Source organism: Temnothorax americanus, unplaced genomic scaffold, assembly GCF_048541705.1.
Source record: "Temnothorax americanus isolate GAGA-0224 unplaced genomic scaffold, ASM4854170v1 Scaffold84, whole genome shotgun sequence".
In the NCBI taxonomy this organism is placed as follows: Eukaryota; Metazoa; Arthropoda; class Insecta; order Hymenoptera; family Formicidae; genus Temnothorax; species Temnothorax americanus.
In genome coordinates this window covers 472,247-492,951 of record NW_027509807.1, presented here as the reverse complement: position 1 = coordinate 492,951, position 20,705 = coordinate 472,247, and the positions used below count along the sequence as shown (strand labels likewise).

The 20,705-nt window shown below is 37.3% G+C and overlaps 4 protein-coding genes across 4 annotated transcripts; 2 read left to right on the top strand and 2 right to left on the bottom strand.

Annotated features, from left to right (window-relative positions):
* The first annotated feature begins 4,897 nt into the window (after positions 1-4,897).
* LOC143907588 (uncharacterized) lies at positions 4,898-13,839 on the top strand. The gene is made up of 4 exons (XM_077424444.1): positions 4,898-5,699; positions 5,824-5,996; positions 7,537-7,653; positions 13,675-13,839. The coding sequence occupies exons 2-4, from the start codon at positions 5,926-5,928 to the stop codon at positions 13,787-13,789; spliced, it is 303 nt and encodes a 100-aa protein (XP_077280570.1). The 5' UTR covers positions 4,898-5,699; positions 5,824-5,925; the 3' UTR covers positions 13,790-13,839.
* Positions 13,840-15,180: 1,341 nt separating this feature from the next.
* Awd (nucleoside diphosphate kinase) lies at positions 15,181-18,016 on the bottom strand. The gene is made up of 3 exons (XM_077424443.1): positions 17,714-18,016; positions 15,736-15,837; positions 15,181-15,599 (listed from the first exon to the last, which is right to left on the bottom strand). Exons 1-3 carry the CDS (start codon positions 17,891-17,893, stop codon positions 15,369-15,371), a joined length of 513 nt encoding a protein of 170 aa, XP_077280569.1. The 5' UTR covers positions 17,894-18,016; the 3' UTR covers positions 15,181-15,368.
* Positions 18,017-18,184: 168 nt separating this feature from the next.
* On the top strand, positions 18,185-19,103 carry LOC143907589 (U6 snRNA-associated Sm-like protein LSm5). Its single transcript, XM_077424445.1, has 3 exons — positions 18,185-18,496; positions 18,593-18,789; positions 18,921-19,103. The coding sequence occupies exons 1-3, from the start codon at positions 18,451-18,453 to the stop codon at positions 18,951-18,953; spliced, it is 276 nt and encodes a 91-aa protein (XP_077280571.1). The 5' UTR covers positions 18,185-18,450; the 3' UTR covers positions 18,954-19,103.
* On the bottom strand, positions 19,061-20,659 carry Mos (proto-oncogene serine/threonine-protein kinase mos). The gene is made up of 4 exons (XM_077424438.1): positions 20,367-20,659; positions 20,109-20,296; positions 19,615-20,000; positions 19,061-19,390 (listed from the first exon to the last, which is right to left on the bottom strand). Exons 1-4 carry the CDS (start codon positions 20,444-20,446, stop codon positions 19,061-19,063), a joined length of 984 nt encoding a protein of 327 aa, XP_077280564.1. The 5' UTR covers positions 20,447-20,659.
* Between the last annotated feature and the right edge of the window lie 46 nt (positions 20,660-20,705).

Below are 20,705 nucleotides of genomic sequence, written 5' to 3'. Positions count from 1 at the left end.
AGAAAATTTTATGGCGTTCGTCTCTTTGACGAGCCAGTACGAGCAAAGTATCAATTGAATACGATAACTTAATTATGGGCAATCGAGTGCTCCGTTTTTAGCTATAAAAAGCATTGAAGAATTAGCGAGTGAGGAAAAGGATCGATATCCGTGTGCGTCGCCAGGTCCTCTACTGCAAGATCGATATGTGATATATAGACGATATCTTAACAGGAGTAAGAAACGTCACTGGGGCAAAGGTGCTAATTAACGAGTTAACAGAATTATTAAAATTAGGTCAATTTGAGTTGCACAAGTGGCGTTCGAATCATGCGAGCGTATTATTCGGGACGAATGGCGTAAGCGAATTTCAAACGATTAGCGATGATCGCAATGTTGCAAAAACTCTCGGACTGCGTTGGTTGCCAGAGAGTAACATGCTTCAATTTGAATCAGAAATCGTGCGCAATTCGAAGACAAAGCGAGAGGTTTTGGCGTCAATTTCTAAGTTATTCGATCCGTTAGGATTGGCTAGTCCGACAGTGATTAGAGCTAAACTCATTATGCAGCGTACATACATGGCAATTAAAGTTGGGGTGGGACAAGGAGCTGCCACCAGATTTGCAGCAAGTATGGCTAGAATACATTCAAGACTTAGCAAAAATTTATACTATTCAAATTCCGAGACAGGTTATAGGTTATCGAGAACAGCGTCTTATTAATTTACATACATTTTGCGATGCCTCTGAACGGGTGTACACGGCGCCGGTGCGTGCGTGTACACAGGCAGTAGATAATTTAAATGGAGGCGATTCGAAGATCGTACTGGCCTGGATCGCGGGTGATGCTAGTCGTCAAAAGACGTTTGTTTCGAACAGAATTAGCCAAATACAATCAATTTTGCCGGGGAATCATTGCAATCATGTTGTAAGCAAGGAGAATTCGGCTGATTTAATTTCGCGGAATAATAGCTTGACTCTCCTAAAATCGAACTCGTGTGGTGGTCCGGGTGTCGGGGCCGTCGTGGCTTTCTAGATCAGATTTGTCGAGACTTCGCGGCATCAGTCTCAGAAGTATAAACTAGACGAGCAAAAGAGATAAGAGTAATGAAATCGAAAGAAAGCGGCGAGAGATGAGTTTTTATTACCCGGGACGGGTTCGAGTCAGTAATCGACACGATCTTATGCAGATTTTCGTCCATAACAAAAATTGAAAGAGTACTAGCATGGTACTGTTACCGGTTTATTGAAAATTGTAGACTCAAGTCATCGGATCGGAGCTTGGGGCGAGTACCCGTAAATGAAATACAACTATCGCGATTGAGATTGATAGAACACTAGGAAATTCTTTAACAGAGAATGGCAGGGACATATCTAAGAACGGTCGAGTCAAACGGCGCATTGGCCAGTTTAAAAGTCCATTCGTAGACAAAGACGGAGTCCTCAGAGTGGGCGGCATACTGCAAAAAATCATCACTGACTTATATGCGAAGAAGCACCCTATTTTGCTGCCTGCTAAATGTCAATTCACGGTTTATTTATTTGAAAGAGAACATCTTCGCATGCTCCATGCGGGCCCACAGACTTTACTTTTTTCGATTCGAGAAAGGTATTGGCCTTTAAATGGTCGCAATATCACTCGAAAGGTAGTTCGTGAATGTATCACCTGTTTCAAAAACAATCCTAAACCATTGACACAAAATATGGGATCACTGCCTTTGAGATTGAGATGCCAACGAGTGTTTTCTGTCATTGATTACGCCGGGCCGATTAATACAAAAATAAGTAGAGGCAGAGGACGAAAGACCGATAAATCTTACATCGCACTATTTATATGCTTCTTAACGAAGGCTATTCATTTAGAGGCGGTTAGTCAGCTGTCAGCCTTCTTCTTGGCTGCGTTGTATCAATTCGCGGGTAGACGCGGATGCCCGAAAAAAATTTATACGCTACCCTGGTAACCAGTTTGCTAGTTCAGATGCGTCCCGAAGAAGTGCGCAAGAAATCAGTCCAGAATTGCGACAAAAGTGCATAATATCTGTGATTGAACGAGTACTTACTGTACTATTGCAGTAGTCTGCTGTAAGAAGCTACTGTGAAATTTTATACTATTTGTTAAAAGTAAACATGTAGCAGAAATGTGAAAACAATATGGAAGTATCTTTTGAGTACAGATCCAACCGGCAGAAACGTGAAAAGAACGTGCAAGCATCTGCCCGTGAGAAAAAGAGCAGTCGAGTGTGCTAGACGCTTGAAACATATTTGCAGCAAAATTTCACAAGTGTATGTCGCTTAAATTGTTGTTTTTGCCGTACAGATTCGACCGGCAGAAACGTGAAAAGAACGTGCAAGCATCTGCCCGTGAGTAAAAGAGCAGTCGAGTGTGCTAGACTCTTGAAACATATTTGCAGCAAAATTTCACAAGTGTATAATGTCGCTTAAATTGTTGTTTTTGCCGTATAGATCCGAGTGACAGAAATGCGAAAAAAGCGTGCAAGCATCTGCCCGTCAGAAAAAGAACAGCCGAGCGCGCTAAACTCCCAGACAGCACAAAATATTTATAAAATATTTATAAAAAAGATTTAAATATTTTGAAAATATATACGTTGAATATTTTGTAAATATTATTATAATGTCCGGAAAATAAAAGATTATAATAAATATTTTAAAATAAAGTGTAAATAATTATCATCAATATTATTAAAGTAGTTTTTAATTTATGTTATAAATATTTATAGAAATAATTACTGTAAGTTAAGTGGAAATTGTGAAACTGTTATAGCTTCGTGCTGTGAGATGTAGGCTATACGGTTCATTTTGGCGTTACGAATTTCGAAAAATGTTTGATTGATAAATCAGATGTACGGTATATTCTGCCAAAATAACAAAGATAACGCTCTCAATAACGATAAATAAACAAAACAAGGCAAATGAGAGCTCGTTCGCGACGATGGACGGGCGACAGTAATAAAATATTACAAAAACTGAATAAAATATATATAATAAAGTAAACGTTTCGGTCCTTGATTTGGACCCTCCTCAGTACATATAGCTAGTCGAGTGAAATGCAGTGGTCACAAGTAGTCAAAAATGCCGCGTAATACTTATTGTATTACGCGGAGAGATGGTGTCGTATATCTTATCAATTTGACTGTCAGGTAACTCTTGTGATCACTTTTTAAGGTATGACTATATATATTTGTTTAATTTATTTCTTTTTATGGAATTAAGGTAACAGTCACGTTGAGGATACGAGATCCACACTCTCATAATCGGAGAGCGGAATAACTGCATTTTTGACTACTTGTGACCACTGCATTTCACTCGACCAGCTATATGTACTGAGGAGGGTCCAAACCAAGGACCGAAACGTTTACTTTATTATATATATTTTATTCAAATTGTTGAATTTGTAATATTTTATTACTGTCGCCCGTCCATCGTCGCGAACAAGCTCTCATTTGCCTTGTTTTGTTTATTTTTGCCAAAATCATTTGTATTTCTGCTGCTCTACTTCTTACGCAAGCATCTGCCGTAATTCTTGTTGAATTCTGCTGTATGTGCTAGTTTGCAACAATGCCGCTAGGCGGCGCATAATGGTAAAACTAACTCGCAAGTAAATTTCAGTTGGGATCTAATATAAGCAGGCCTCCGGCGAAGCGCGAAGCAAAATCATGACATTCGCGACAATCTTCGCCAGCAATACAACGCAAGGCTTACCCAACACCACTGCGGTGTTATAAATATAAAAAATATTTTTGTAAATTATTTTAATCTTTCTAAGAAATATTTTAAAAATATTTTGTGTTCTATGGGTAGCAGTAGGCGCTGTTACAAATCTAGCGCGATTATGTTGCATTGCGATTTGCGCAAGCATCTGCCACATTTCTTGCACTATTTTGCTATATGTAAATGCATACACATATCTTCCACAATTCTGTTGCACTACGACGAGAACAAGTTTCTGCCAACAGAAAAATAGTCAAAGTTGGAAATAGAAAACGCATGATCTGCCCGAAAGTTAGTGCACGACTTTCGTGCAGTTTTACAGCAGAATTGCAAAGGATTGGTTACCAGGGTAGTTAAGCATCGTTCTCAGCGCCACCGTGTAGCGCCGTGTCAAAATTTTTCCGGGAGAAACAACGATAAAAGAAAATGAGTTCTGCAGAGAAAAAGAATTCTAATAATTGTTGTTGTGTAGCGGGGTGCAAAAATACAAGAAAGAATTCAAAAAATGTTCGTTTTTACTCATTTCCAAATCGTCCATGGGAAACAGAGCGAAAAAAAAAATGGATAACTGTGGTGCGACGTTTGACGTAAGTATATCGTTGTGTCTTTTAAAATTGTCTTTCAATATTGCAATAAAGATTTTTTTGTAATATAATTAATTTGTAATGTACGTAATAATATCTTCTCAAACAATTATATAATCTCTGGGTATTATTGGAATGAAAATGTAACTATAAAAGTTAACCTTAAAAACCTTAAAAAATTGTTTTGAAAAAGATATAATATGTTTCGCAGTCATATATATACTGTTAATAATGAGTATGTAAATAAGATTTAATTAACAAAATTTTTTATTATAATAAAGAGAAAAAGAGAGAAAAAAAACTTATAACATATAAAATTAAATCAATTAAAAAAATCATGAGTATTCTGGGCAAAATAATTTATAGTCTAATAACTGTTTTGAAATAAGTTTTAAATGTCTCAATTTTAGAAGTTTGTTCAGACCTACTTTAGACTAATTTTTGTATCAGGATAAATCCATTAAGTGTATCAATGACAAAATTGTGATTATTTAAAATAGCAAATTTTACTACTGCTTATTGTTCTTCAGGTGGTCGATTCCACAGCATAGGTTCGTCAGTTTTTGATCTAAAATTCTCTTCGTTCACAAAAATACAGACCGCTGCTGCATGCTTGCAATATCCCTTATTTCCAGCTTTACACGTACACGAGCAATTTAAGATTTCTCTATCATTATTTAACTGAAATATCAATATTTCCTATATTAAAACCAATAATTGGTTTCAAAATTGAGACATAAGACGTCTTAAAATCGTCATAAACACGTCTAATGTCCCGGTTTCGGACATGTTTGCAGATGTGTGCTATCTGGGTATATATATATTACTATATGTGTTATACCTCGATTACAGGTTTATAAAAATTAGTATTATTTTTGGTGCTAAATCCACTAGGAGTTTCGCTCAAAACTGTCCCTCGCAATATTCTTTTAAACTGCAAAATTTCTTCGCTAATATGACCAACATGATTGCTGTAAAACAATTTTTTCCCTTTTAAAACACTTTTCTTTCTAAACAAATTTAACTTCACGCTTTGAAATCCACATTTAATAATTACGGACATTATTAAATGCAAATGTTATGCTAAGATATGCAAATAAATGCGTTTTGTCAAAACTATTTATTACGCGTCACTTGTACATCTCTCCCGAAAGAAGTTGAGATTTATTACGCGAGATGGCGCGGCGCGCGTCCGCCTCAAACAGATGCTTAACTAGCGTATAGCGATAACACGACTAACTTTGTAGGCGCAAAGCGAGAACTCGCGGAATTGTATAAAACGATACAAACCACATTTAGTGAATCTATCGACGAGTACGTACTGCACGCCAAATAACATTCAATGGAGTTTTATTCCACCTCATGCTCCCCATAATGGGCGGCCTTTGGGAAGCAGGTATAAAGTCTTGTAAGTATCATCTAAAGCGAATAATTGGTGAAACGATACTCACGTTATTCGAGACTGGCGTTATATCAGTTGCCATCGGGTCCAAATGAATTACAACCGTTAACGCCTGCATATTTTTTAATAGGAAAGCTTACAAATTTACCGGATGTCAATTTTACCGAGAGTTCTATTAATAAACTAACCCGATGGCAGCTACTTCAACGTTTGACACACCATTTTGGAAACAATGGGGAGTGCTGAATATCTCACATCACTTCAAGGAAAATGTAAATGGGCAGTTCAAAGGAAAAACTTAAGGTAGGCGTCTCGCTATATACGTGCTAGTCATGTGACTGTTTTGTAGGTTTTTACGTTCAGAAATATATTTCAGGCAATTTTTGCTAAGGAAAAAAATAATTTTATGAATTATGGTGTAAAATTTCATACGTGACAAAGTATGTTACTTTTTCCAAAATTATGTGATTTTTTTCATTTGACTCCGTTTTGATCAGCTGATCATGCGAGTCGTCGAGAAAGGTTACAAGTGAGAAAAATACTTTTCGATTGAATTTTGACAATTACTGAGAAAGGGTTTCGAAACGCATGACGGGGTGTCAATCACTATCCAATTCGGCTAAGAAAGACGAGCCCCATAACCTGCAAGTACAGTGATTAGCTAGCGGCGTTGTCTTCCCAACCTCACCTCGACCAAAAAATGTCTGCTCGATTACCGCATTTTCACTAAAATAAACTAAAAAATTAGCAGCGAAATCTCCGGTAAACTATATATTTTATGGTTGCATCGAATTCTTCGAAATCTAATATACAAAAACCAATGTTTTTTCTCACTTCATCTAATCGAAAAATGCGAAAATATGTGATTGAAACCGTGATAGAGCCTTCTTTTTCTGGCCGTCTGTATGAAGTAATGCAAAAATTTGTGATTTTCGAGATCAATTTTCTAGAGTAAATAGTCGGTAAGGAGCCACAGAAAAAATCGACTGCAAAGCTGATCATATAATTTGATATAAAATCCAAAATCGAAAACTTTATCTAATACATGCCCTGACGAGACGACTACCTTAAATGTCAACGGTATAGTTCTGATTTGTAACGAAAATGCGCCCCCATTTCAATGGAGAATGGGTAAGGTCATTGAGCTGCATCCAGGCATAGATAATATGGTGCGCGTTGTAACACTAAAAACACAAAATACTGTAATTTAAGCGACCGATCACGAAATTATATAAATTACCTGCGGTCAACAATACCAAAAATTAATCTGCGATTAATTGGTGGGCGGGAGAGAGATGTTGGCGAGAATATCATTAAATTTATTTGTGTATAAGCCCGCCGGGGTTGACAAGTATATTTACTTCTATGACGTATCAAAGTTGAACTGTATCGGTTAAACGATATGTACCTCAGACAGTCGTCAGCCTCCAACGTGACAAGACGGCTGAAATTCGAGAGCGTATCTTGTAGCATATCGGAATTAAATTATTTGAGTACATTTGAAACGAGTTCTTCAGTTCTTACATCAATTCCGTACACTGTTTTCCTCTCCAACATTTATAGTTTTAATACAGTTTTCATACATATTTCAAACATGAAAGTTGCGAATTTTTGCTAAGGCATTTCGGCATTTACTCAAAAAGAGTGAATCACTTTTATGTACTTGTTATGTTTTTTGTTCAAGATTAAAATACAATTTAATTTTTCACATACATGTTCGTTTATTGTTTAAGTCATAAACTCCTATTTTATACTATGTAATATTAAAACGTCGAAGAGAAAAATAGCATTCCATCTCAAACCGCGTAGTTGACACATTTTATACTCGCTATAATTCTTTCAGAATCGTGCGACTCTATATAATTTTTATAACTGTGACTACTGCCGATCCTGAATGGAAACTATGTCCACTTTGTTCGTGCTTCCCAGGTCGCATAACACGACATTTCTTCAAGAAAAGGTAATTTAAAATAGTAATTAAAAAAAAATAATACGAGTAAGATATTTTTCCATTTTTATATATTTTGCAATTTCAGTTAAATGACATTTCCGTATCCCTACATTACATTTCTAGCGTTTTTATTCTGTGAAAAATTTATTTCGCAAGTTTCGATGGAGAGAGTTATTTTTTTCATAATAGCTATTTTTCACATTAGCTTTTATTCATAACAGCTTTTTTTGACAACAGACTTATTACAACTTTTATTCACGACAGCTTTTATCCGCGACAGCTTTTATTCAAGACAGGTTTCTTTTCACGTTAGCTTTTATGCCGGGATTACGATGAACTTTACGTAACGAGACGCGACGAAACGCGACGGGACGCAACGAAACGCGACGGGACGTAACGAACTTATCGCCGTAACGTGAAGCAGCGTGCATTGAAAAATGATTTGACAGCGCAGCGTGAATAGAAGGTTTGTTGTCATTCTTGTTGGTAACTACCGTTCTTGCTTGGTAATTCCAAATGAATTCTGCTATGAGGCATTATCAGTTTTTTAACTTAATTTTGGCCGGATATTTGTATCTTCAACTGCGGAAGAAGAAACGAGTACGAACCGTTGGTGTGAGAGAGATTTTTCGAAGAAGAACCTAGTTTGGTGATGGACATAATTTACTTGAAGAACTCCGTTTCCGTGATCCACTCTTTTTTTTTATTTACACAAGGATGAATGTCGAAAGGTAAGATTTAATGATTGCCTAGTACAAAATAAAATCATTTTTACAAATTAATGTCTGCTTTCCTACATTCTGGTACCTCTTGATCTTGCTTGGTCTACTGATAAAGAAGCGCAAAAGATAAATATTTTTCTGGCAGAGAGTTTATTTTTACAAATTATATGTTCGCTTTCTTAAATTCGAGTATCTCCTGAGCTTGGTTGGTCCACTGATAAAGAAGCGAGAAATGTACACTGCTCTTTCACCCACTCAGAGGCTTGCTATGACATTGAGGTAAGATCATCAATGTTCGCTTATCTTATCAATTTCTCAGGAGACGATTCAATTTGTAAATTTGCTTTGCAGATTCTTGGCAGCAGGAGACAGTCAGTATTCTCTGAGCTTTTCATATCGATGTGGCCAGAGCACAGTCTCTCAGATCCTGGTCAAAACAACTCGAGCACTTGTAAGTGTATTAAAGAGTGTATTTGTAAACCCCCCAGCAAATGAAGCGGAGTGGCGTGAGGTGAGTGCCGGATTTTGGGAAGAATGGCAGTTTTCTCATTGTGTGGGGGCCATCGATGGGAAGCACGTTCAAGTACAGGCCCCACAAGCTTCCCAAAGTGTTTATTTTAATTACAAAAAGACATTTAGCATGGTTCTATTGGCAGTTTGTGATGCACACTACAATTTCATCATGCTGGATGTAGGAGCAGAAGGCTCACAAAGTGATGGCAAAGTTTTTCAATCGTCTACTGAAGGGGTATAATTCCTTGCCGGATCCTCACAATATCATCTTGATGGCGCATAGCCCCAGGCCCATTTACAAACTCTCAGTGTATCTCTTTGTTGTAAAATTCCAAGAGCAGCATTTCTTACTCCCATCCGTGGACCATCAATGATGGCTCCATTCTCCCCAGCGACAATGTCACGCCACTCCCTTCACCAGTTCGCCAGTTGGCAATTCCTGGTCCACAAAAGAAGGAGGGCAATATTGTAGGTTGAGTTTCCTGTCGCCTGTCTTGCGGATGAAATTGTGGAGGCAAACAGCATATTCAATTATGCTTTCTACATTGTTTTCTGTAGCAATAATGGAGTGACGGAAAATCCTCCAACGAGCCGCTAAAATGCCAAAAGCATTTTCAATTACTCTCCTTGCTCTGCTCAACCTGAAGTTATACACAGACTTGTCATGGGGTATGTTCCCTGCTGAAAATGACCGATTAAATCCGATTGGTTCCGTATTAAATTTGGTGAAATTGAATCGGAATGAATGCATTTTCAATCCAGTTAATCGGATGCCCGATTGGAAGTGAATCGGTTCTAATAACAAATCAATCGGAATCGTTTTTAATTCGGCATTTCTGGATTGATCTGAATCCGTCGTTATCAGTTTCAATCGTATTAATGCACATCCATTTTAATCGGATGAATAAAGGAAATACAACACCGAAATCGGATTTAATGCGATATTTCCGAATTCATCTGAATCCGACTGAATCGGTTTCAATCGTATTAATGCCAATCCATTTTAATCAGGTGAATAAAGTGACCACATGAATCGTATTGAATCCGCATCAATTGTGAAATTTTAATACAACACCGGAATCGGATTTAATGTGATATTTCCGGATTCATCTGAATTCTACTCAATCGGTTTTAATCGTATCTGCGCTTAATTTATTTAAATTGGGGAAAGTAGCGCTATGTGAATCAGATTAAATCTGCTTTAATCATTAAAATTGTATATAACACATAATTTTTACGTAATAGAGTTCTTACTACAGGATTTTCTTTTAATAAAATCATGAGTTCTATATTTGCAAAACTGTAAAATGTTTTTATTTAACCCTTCGAGAACACACAGGGTTAATTTGACCCTTTTTTCTTTTTTTTTGCCAGAAAACATTTTAGCCAAAAATATTAGACAAAAAAATAAAATTTTTTTTGTAAAAAACTTTTCTTTTTCTTTAAAAGAACACATTGAGTCAATCTGACCCTACACACACACTTTGATCGTCCACCATTTTAAATTGACGAGTGCAATCAGCTTGAAAAAATTCCCAGATGTACTTGGAACATTGTTAAATCAATTGATATAAATAAAAAGTGCCGTTGGAATTATTTACATATTTTAAAAAATTTAAAAAGAAAACAAATTTTTTTAAATACTTTTGAATTTTTTAAAATATGTAATCCTGTTTATATATCCGAAATTCACGGATTCTATCAGTTTGAATCGGTCAGTCAATCCGTTTAAATCATTATAATTTTGTGATTTCAGGGTTCACGAAATCATAATAACAATTTAAACGATTGACTAAGACTGATTCAAACCGATAGAAAACGAGTGCAATTACATCCTTGAGTACGAATCCGTTTCAATCGTTTCCAATCGGTTTAATCGTTATATAACTAATCATGGAGTTACTGACCAGTTCACTCAAAAAGAGTGAATATTCGCTCCAATAGAGTAAATTTATTTACTCTAAGGTAAAATCAGAGTTTCACTCTAATTTTTAAAGTGAAGTCGTTAGAGTGAAGTTGTCACTCCAAACTTCACTGAACTTGAAGTGAAATCGCCTTCCCTCTTCCCGCTTCCCGCGTGTTTAGTTGTTCCCGTGTAGAAATTTGTTAGAGATGGCCTTACATAACATAAGGCCCCGATTATTTACGAATATATTTACGAACACAAAATTTCATAATGATCCAGCACTGGTTTTTGACATTCACCCGACATTAAAAAATTCTATTATATTATATATCCAATTCAATTTATTACTCTTTTTAAACTGAATTTGTTTTTTTAAGATGATTTTTGAAAAATTATATATTTGCGCTGGGGTTGTAATATATGTAGACTATATACATATAACGCTTACATCAAATTAAGAAGTAGTCTACCACATAAGGCAGTTGGCTCACGATGCAGAGGTCCCGAGTTCGAATCCCACCAAGGTAAGTGTTTTTCAAATACGAGAAAATATTTATAATCATAGACTGCATCTTAAGAAACAAATTTAGTTAAAAAATAGTAATAAAATTTTAAAATAAATAATTTTTTTATCATAACGAATTAAACCGATAAGAACCGATTGAAATTACATCTTTGAATACCAATCCGTTCCAATCGTTTTCAATCAGTGTAATTGTTATAAAATCATAAAAATTCAAATCGATAGAATCCGATTAAAATTACATCCTTGAATACCAATCCGTTTCAATCGTTTTCAGTCGGTGTAATCGTTATAAATCCGTGATTTCCGGATCAAGAATCCAGATTCATGCGGATTCAAAATTTTTAATCGGATTCAATCGGTCATTTTTAGCAGGGTTGCGCTCGCCATAGGGTTTCATCAGGAAAGGTTTCAAAGGGAAAGCTGCATCTCCTACAAGGAAGTAGAGCATGTCAACATCAGTTCCTAGTAAGTGACTTGAATTCGGCAAGTTAAGGGATCCATCATTCAATCGCCGACCCATTTCAGACGTTTGAAAAACTCCGCCATCACTTTGTGAGCCTTCTGCTCCGCTACATCCAGCATGATGAAATTGTAGTGTGCATCACAAACTGCCAATAGAACCATGCTAAATGTCTTCTTGTAATTAAAATAAACACTTTGGGAAGCTTGTGGGGCCTGTACTTGAATGTGCTTCCCATCGATGGCCCCCACACAATGAGGAAACTGCCATTCTTCCCAAAATCCGGCACTCACCTCACGCCACTCCGCTTCATTTGCTGGGGGGTTTACAAATACACTCTTCAATACACTTACAAGTGCTCGAGTTGTTTCGGCCAGGATCTGAGAGACTGTGCTCTGGCCACATCGATATGAAAAGCTCAGAGAATACTGACTGTCTCCTGCTGCCAAGAATCTGCAAAGCAAATTTACAAATTGAATCGCCTCCTAAGAAATTGATAAGATAAGCGAACATTGATGATCTTACCTCAATGTCATAGCAAGCCTCTGAGTGGGTGAAAGAGCAGTGTACATTTCTCGCTTTTTTATCAGTGGCGACCAACCAAGCTCAGGAGATACTCGAATCTAAGAAAGCGAACATATAATTTGTAAAAATAAACTCTCTGCCAGAAAAATATTTATCTTTTGCGCTTCTTTATCAGTAGACCAAGCAAGATCAAGAGGTACCAGATTGTAGGAAAGCAGACATTAATTTGTAAAAATGATTATATTTTGTACTAGGCAAGCATTAAATCTTACCTTTCGACATTCATCCTTGTGTAAATAAAAAAAAAGAGTGGATCGGAGTTCTTCCGGAACTCCGAAAACGGAGTTCTTCAAGTAAATTATGTCCATCACCAAACTGGGTTCTTCTCCGAAAAATCTCTCTCACACCAACGGTTCGTATTCGTTTCTTCTTCCGCAGTTGAAGATACAAATATCCGGCTAAAATTAAGTTGAAAAACTGATAATGTCTCATAGCAGAATTCATTTGGATATACCAAGCAAAAACGGTAGTTACCAACGAGAATGACAACAAACCTTCTATTCACGCTACGCTGTCAAATCATTTTTCAATGCACGCTGCTTCACGTTACGGCGATAAGTTCGTTACGTCCCGTCGCGTTTCGTCGCGTCCCGTCGCGTTCCGTCGCGTCCCGTTACGTAAAGTTCATCGTAATCCCGGCATTATTCAAGACAACTTTTTTTTTCACGATAGCTTTCTTTAACAGTTTTTGTTTTGCGACAGCTTTCTTTAGCAATAACTTTTTTCGCGACAGCTTTTTTTAACAGTTTTTTTAGCGACAGCTTTTTTTCACGATAATTTTATTCACAACAGTTTTTATTCACGACAGTTTTTATTCGCGACAGCTTTTTTTAGCGATAGCTTTTTTTAGCCACAACTTTTTTAGCGACAGCTTTCTTTAACGACAGCTTTTTTCACGATAGCTTTATCCGCAACAGTTTTATTCACGAGTTTTTTTAGCGACAGCTTTCTTTAACGACAACTTTTTTTCACGATAGCTTTATTCGCAATAGCTTTTTTCACGATATCTTTATTCGCGACAGCATTTTTCGGCGCGCGGGACGCTCTACAGCTTCAACGGATGAACCGATTTCAATGAATGACGGCGCAAAAGAAAGGAAATTTAATTTAGGGGGCCTTCAGAAAGCGTTTTTTTTTTTTTTTCAAAAAATTGCAAATAATTTTTTTCGAACGTTGAAGCAAAAAAAAACAGGGAAAAAAGAAGTTTTTTTTCAAACGGCTACCATTTTGTTATAAGGGAGTTTTTTAAAAATCGGAAAATCATAAGGTCCCTCAAATTTAATCTATTTTAAGAATTTTTTTGGTTTTTTGGTTTCAGATCAACTGGCAAGGCTGTGAAATGCCCCGCGCACATAGAACCACGCCGTGTGTGGCTTCGTGGACTGAGAGCTGAAGCCGCCATTTTTAATTATTTTCTTTTGAAAAAATTTTAAATTAATCTTAATTTATGTACGAATTAAAGCCCCGAAAAGTTTTTTCCATATGTATTTATTTTATATAAAAAAAAATTCCTGAAATTGAGGCATTTTTTGGGCCTCTAAAGAGTAACCTAACCTAACCTCCCCTTAAGGCATCTTCCTCCATTAAAAAAAAAAACTTACTGATACTCACAATCAGTGCCTCAGTTTTCAAGTTTTTTAGAAACATGCTCACTAATTCTACCAATGAAATGCGCTTCAAGTACTCAGTGCTGCCAGTGCCAGTGAGTTTTTCCCAATAGAAAACACTATTAATTTTTTAATAACTTTCAGTTTTAGGTTAAGACTACTTTTTTTACAATAGGTTCCTATTTTTAATCAATTGTGCAGCCTTCTAATTCTGATAAAAGTTGTCTGTTTTTCGCACTACATTTTATTACAATGTTTTCCACATCTGGATAATTTCAATAAGAGTTATTTTAATAACTCATCTCCCAGCAAACGGAAAAAGATTGAAAAGAATTAAAACAGGATTGCGAGGAATTCAATTAAGGACTTTCCGAATTCCATTCTGTCCAAAAAAGGGATTGAAATAGTTTCAATATCATGGAATTCCTTATTTTGGAAAGAATTTGTCTTTTTTGAATCCCATCCAATTCCAACACAAAAATATTATACCACTGAATGCCAGGTTAGGGATTGGAAAGTTTCGTGATGAATTCCATTGAATACCATTGATTCCGTTAACGAAATGAATACCATTGAACGCCAAACTAGGAATTAAAAATTTCCGTATTGAATTCCATTGAATTTCGTCTATTCTGACAATAAAATGAATACCATTGAATGCCAGGATAGGGATTAAAAAGTGTCCGTGTTGAACTCTGTGGCGGTACGCGCCAATAATGGTACACGCCCGCGCGGTATCTGCATTACCGGCAATTCGCGTCGACGCCGCTAGGCGTCGCATCGCCGGGGCATCTTCTCGAGTTCAAAGTTTCGTCTCGACCGCTATGTAAAGGGACCCCCTACGGTGCCTGACAGATCTTACAAATCTCATTTTCGAGCTAATTGCCCGTCGGCAGTAGTGCGTGTAATGCCCTTAGGCATACACAAAAGCTTACCGATGAACAACGGCGCTTGGTCGCCCAACGGAGGCGCGATACGTTTCCTAAACCATCTAATGCCATGCAATTCCATAACCTTTACGGATTCCATAGGAGTGGATGGAATTTAAAATTTCTTTTTTGGATTCCATGGGATTGGACCATCTCATTTCGAATCCCATCTAATTTCATCTAATTCCGCCAAAAAAGGGATTCAAAGGTATTAAAAAATTTTAATATCTTTTAATCCTTTTGCGTTTGCTGGGCTTCTTATCTCATCTCAATTTTATATTTAAAAAATTTTGATCAAGTTTGACAACTGTTTATTTACTCCTTACAAATCTCTGACGTTTTCTTTTTTCAAATCTTAGCCTTTCTCAAACAATTCGGTCCGCTTGCGTGCTGGCAATAGGTTTGAGAAGACTCTCCAAGGAAATGCTTATAGAGTAATGGTATCCTCTGAGAAACCTAGCCTCCGTCACAGATTCTTATTCGTAGATCCATTTTTCAGATGCGTGCGTCCAGTCGATCACTTCCTTCTCGCCAAACCACAGACTAATCTCCTTTTTAGCTGACTCAACAGAATCAGAGCCGTGGATAATATTGCGTCCGACTTGTATGCAAAAATCACCACGAATTGTGCCTGGTGCAGAATCCTTAGGATTTGTCTCGCCCAACATCACGCGGCCGGTCTTAACGGCATTCAAGCCTTCCCAGACCTAAATCAGCAATTTCATAAATATACTTTATTAATATATATTACTACAGTTCAGTTAATTGATATTATTGATGCGGCTTAAAATTTATTATTGTATGAACAATATTTAATTATAATTATTTTTGTAAGAAACTCACCATCGGTACAACTGCTCCAGAGCTCATATATTTGACCAAACCTGGGAAGAAGGGTCTTGATGCCAGATCGGCGTAGTGCTTCTTCAAGAGCTCTTCACTAGGCTATAACAAAAATATGGTACATAAATTGAATAAATATATATAGATGTGTTTTAGACAAGGATATTAAAAATTCAGTAAAAAATAATTAAAAATTATACATTCCCTTATATAAGTATCTCATATTTAAATCTTCACATTTAAATATTTGTTATGCCGACACACGTTTTATTGTACAAGATTCCTCATTTTTAAGGCCATATTGTATTCTCTCAATCAGTTATAAGCTTCAGTAATAATCATAAATTTTATGAGAAATGAAATTAGTCACTTTAATACCGAATCCAAAATAGTCAATATATCTTGAAGAGACAAAATCTCGAAGAGCCACATGACGTACTTGCGTTTTTTTCTTTTTTTTTTTTGTATTTATTTAGAATAGCTACTGCACTTCAAATATCGATGAAATTAGGCTTAATCGATTCGTTTTTGCATAAAACGAAAGAATCTGGCAGAAAAATGCGGCGGTCTGCCCAACGAAGCGAGATATTTAACGTTAAAGTTGACGACTCTCAGGTTTCGAAACCTGTCATACCGACGAGATGTAGCGACTGTGGTAGCGATATGAACATGCCCCGCGGCCACATGCGCATGCTCTGTCAACTCTGTGGCCACATGCGCATGCTCCGTGTCCGCACGCGCATGCAAAAGTGCGCGAATTTGAAACGTATGCATACTTATAATGCATAAATATAAATATGTACTTTTTATATATGAACTATTCTCTGCTTTAACAAATTATTTGTTAAATAATTTGTTAAAGCAGAGAATAGTTGGTATATGGAAAGTACATATTTATATTTACAATGAATAGTTGGTATATAAATATGTACTTTTCATATACCAACTATTCTCTGCTTTAACAAACTATTTGTTAAATGCATAAACAGTATACACGTAAACAAGGAACGGGCTACCGCATATCCCCCGAAAGCAGGGGGAGGGTGGGGGTGGACCTAGGTTCGCGTGGAAAGTGTATGCGTGAACTTTTCAATACTCAAAATAGCTGCTATATTTTCCAAACTTTTTTTGTTTATAACTTTTTAACGAGTAACGAGCGACGGCTAAAACCTTCCGAAGGTCATTCAGGAGGGTGACCTTGACAACATATGTCAAGGTCAAGGTCATTGGGGCTGGGTCCGCTATTATACATATTTACCAAGTGTTTAAAGCGCGTCATCTAACTTATGTACAATAGATTAAATGACGCTTTTTTTTAACAAAAATCACAACTTCTATAAAGCAGGACATACATACGTGTGTGTGTGCCCTGCTTTAACGAAAATCATTAAACAGATAAATCGTGCAGAATAACCAAGCATCTCGATTCAAGCAATTAGGTCTCACGCTTGGAGTTTCTTTAATTTAATTATGCGGGGGAAGCACACACCACACACACACACACCCGGGGGGTGCGAGGGGGGCCTTCGGCGAAATTATAAAGCACATGCATGCTTCCCACGCATAATTAAACTAAAGAAACTCTCAGCGTGAGACCTAACTGCTTGAATCGAGATGCTTGGTTATTCTGCACGATTGATTCATTTAAAATTGGCGCAGTTTTACATGCGCGTGCGACCACTGAGCATGCGCATGTGGCCGCAGGGCACGTTCAGTGTTGCTACATGTCGTCGGTATGACAGGAATCATAACCTGATTCCTGTCAACTTTAACGATTAATATCTCGCGTCGCGGGGCAGAGCGACACTTTTTTCTGCCAGATTCTTTCGTTTCGTGCAAAAACGCGTCGAATGAACCTAAGTTCATCGTTTTTTGTGCTGCTGTAGCTAAACTGAAGAATTATTATTATTATTATTAATTCCGTGAAGGTGTGACGTGGGTATACTTATAATGTAATTACGCGCGAGCTACCACTTACCCACAGCATCTTCAAAGCCACTAGTTTGAAACCCTTCTCTTCGAACCGTTGAATAATCTTGCCGACCAAACCGCGCTGCACACCGTCCGGTTTAACCATGATAAAGGTACGCTCCTTGTTCTCCGCCATAATTAATTTGCAGATAATCTGTAGTAGAGTCGAGACGGAACACAAGACCATGCGGTGCCAACGAGCCGCGAAAAAGTGAGGACGAGAATGGACGAAAAGACGCGAGCGAGACGCGAGACGCGAGCCGTGGCATTCGTGGTTCGTGGCAATCCACAGATTGTGGCAATCTCTTCACGAAGGTGGGGGAGCGCCGGGAGCGGAAGCGTGTCGTGACTCGTGACGTCGCATTAAAGGCCTATCTACATAAGACGCAGAACGCGAGTGAGGGTATGTACATACGTTGAGGAATGCCCTGGGTAATTTCTCAAGGCTTTCTGAACGCTAGTAGGTAAAGGTAGCTTTTCCCCCGGTGACTTTCTGAATGGGTTTATAGAGGCATTTTTACTCTGTGGGTAACGTTTACGAACGCAGCCCAGCATTTTTCGTCTCATTACGACCTTACATTCCTTCTAGTTATCTTCTTTTTTATGGTCAATGGAGAGTGAGTACTGAGTTGTGCGCGATCCATGCAATTTTTGTGTTCTTATGGTAACTTACTTTTGAATTGAACGAGCGAATTATATTTTGATAAACGCGTAATTATATATTTCGTTATATAAATATAAATAATGGCTACTTCGGTTAGCACGAATCCATCTACGTTGTTGCCTTTAGGTAAGTGAGTTCACTCATCATTCTAAATTTATGCCAATAATGTTTTGCTGGATTTGCACACAACCTATTGCTAATAAACTATAATATTATTTGTAGAACTTGTTGACAAATGTATCGGTTCTCGGATACACATCATTATGAAAAATGATAAGGAGATTGTGGGAACTTTGCAAGGTTTTGATGATTTCGTTAACATGTTACTGGAGGATGTGACAGAAAGTGAAGCAACGCCGGAAGGTCGCAGAGTTACAAAATTAGATCAGATTCTTCTTAACGGAAGCAATATTACAATGGTTATTATCAACAATATCAATAATACTTGATAATTCTGAGAGATTCGACATTTCTAATAGAGCATAGTTTCTGACACGATCAAGAAGGAAAGCAAGGCATATATTTTTATAATTGATTTATTCTGCTACAGTTGGTGCCTGGTGGTGAGATGCCGGATACGTAAAACTGACTTTTCAGTTGTCATCCTAAGCGCATTAGATTTACTCCTAACAAGATTAAGATACACTAACCAAGCTACTTATCGCAAGTAAAATTCCTTATAAGCTTAAGCTAAATTTTGACAAAATAAATATTAACCATTGATTGCAAGAGATCAAGTCTACTGATTATTTCACCAAGTGAGGGTCTGTCTGTGACATTCTGTGACCATGCTGCTCTGAACAGTGCCTTGTATCTTCCAGCAAATTCGTCATCGAGAGCTTCATCTTTAGGACGCGTTCCTTTTACAGAGATATATATGATAGTATGGATATGTAATCCATGGAATGGTATTTCTCGAGACAGCATTTGCCAGGCTACGATTCCTAGTGAATAAATATCGGCAGCGAACGTAGGTACGTCTCCTCGAAGCACTTCTGGTGCTGCGTAACCTGGTGTGCCCTGATGAGATATTAGTTTTTATGAGAAGAAATTAAGTAAAAACTCTTATCATCTATAAACGTTTTTTCATAATTAAGTGTATATACAGGGTGAATCTAAAGTTTTTGAGTAAAGATTCAATGAGTATATATTATTTATATATATATATATATGTGTATATATATATATATATATATATATATATATATATATATATATATATATATATATACATGCGTGCGTACTCGCGGCCTGATTGAAACATGCGGTTCATCGACCAATATCGAACTCCCAAAGTCGGTGAGCTTAGCTTGACCATCAGCTGCCATTAGAATATTAGTTGCTTTGACGTCTGCGTGTATCACGCCGGAATCGTGGCAGAATTGGAGCGCGCTAGCGAGGTCTCTCCAAATGCAAACACGCTTTTCTTTCGACAGAGCCGATTCCTGCAGCCTGTCCTGCAACGACGTACCGCACAGTTCCATCGTTATCAGCGATAAGCTACTGCCCTGTTCTATGCTCAATATTTTCACGATGTTGGCGTGTCGCAGATTAGCCGCGTGTCTCTCCGAGTTTATTACTTCATCGTCGTTTTGTTTACGTAGAATTACCTTGGCTGCTACTTGATCTCCTAAGAAACGGTATAAACAGTATTTATAAGTCTTTATCGCTTCTGTCACGATTAGTCTTTTAATACATTTAATAGCAAAATTTATTAAGAAAAATTATGGTAAGGCACCTTTGTAAAACACCTTGTAGACGATACCGAAAGCACCAGCTCCGAGCACAGAGTGATGTTTCCTCGGTAGACCGTCTTTGAGCAATTTGACCCTATTAGGAGTATCAATATTGAACGGTGACAGCAGCTTTTCGTCTGTCGCCTTTTTCTGGCGAATATTATCCGGAGTTTTAGGACTTCGAGATGCTCTAATAAATTATTACTCTGGTTACGAATTTTGATTTACATAAATAAAGAAGATTCTCTTGTTATTCTCACCTAACGTTCGATATAGCACTTTCTAGTGGCCGAGGTGACAGGTGCTTTAGTGTGGACACTAATCTTCGCGGTGAAGCCATTTAAGTGGTGATTACGATACGAATAATGATTTCTACATGTAGAAAGGAAGAATGTAGAATTTTTTTAATACCATTTGCATGGAAAACGCCGAAATGTCTAATATATCGCGTATATAGGAAATCGCGTAGGACTTTCATTAAAATTCCGTTCTCTGTATACAAACACATCGAGGACAATGAGGAAGCGGAATAGATACGTATGGCTTGTCTAGTACGGAACTCTCTCTCAACTTTGAGCACACGAGATTTACATTCCTTT

Bases quoted from the DNA above. Each gene is read 5' to 3' on its own strand.
- Awd (XM_077424443.1), bottom strand. From the start codon at position 17,893: ATGGTCTTGTGTTCCGTCTCGACTCTACTACAGATTATCTGCAAATTA. The intron at 15,838-17,713 runs GTAAGTGGTAGC...TTTTTGTTATAG, and splicing joins TGGCTTTGAAGATGCTGTGG to CCTAGTGAAGAGCTCTTGAA. The intron at 15,600-15,735 runs GTGAGTTTCTTA...TTGCTGATTTAG, and splicing joins CTGGAGCAGTTGTACCGATG to GTCTGGGAAGGCTTGAATGC.
- LOC143907588 (XM_077424444.1), top strand. From the start codon at position 5,926: ATGGGGAGTGCTGAATATCTCACATCACTTCAAGGAAAATGTAAATGG. The intron at 5,997-7,536 runs GTAGGCGTCTCG...TAATTCTTTCAG, and splicing joins GTTCAAAGGAAAAACTTAAG to AATCGTGCGACTCTATATAA. The intron at 7,654-13,674 runs GTAATTTAAAAT...TTTTGGTTTCAG, and splicing joins CGACATTTCTTCAAGAAAAG to ATCAACTGGCAAGGCTGTGA.
- LOC143907589 (XM_077424445.1), top strand. From the start codon at position 18,451: ATGGCTACTTCGGTTAGCACGAATCCATCTACGTTGTTGCCTTTAG. The intron at 18,497-18,592 runs GTAAGTGAGTTC...TATTATTTGTAG, and splicing joins ATCTACGTTGTTGCCTTTAG to AACTTGTTGACAAATGTATC. The intron at 18,790-18,920 runs GTTATTATCAAC...ATTCTGCTACAG, and splicing joins ACGGAAGCAATATTACAATG to TTGGTGCCTGGTGGTGAGAT.
- Mos (XM_077424438.1), bottom strand. From the start codon at position 20,446: ATGGCTTCACCGCGAAGATTAGTGTCCACACTAAAGCACCTGTCACCT. The intron at 20,001-20,108 runs GTGCCTTACCAT...ACCGTTTCTTAG, and splicing joins CTACAAGGTGTTTTACAAAG to GAGATCAAGTAGCAGCCAAG. The intron at 19,391-19,614 runs GTACGCACGCAT...ATATCTCATCAG, and splicing joins ATGTTTCAATCAGGCCGCGA to GGCACACCAGGTTACGCAGC.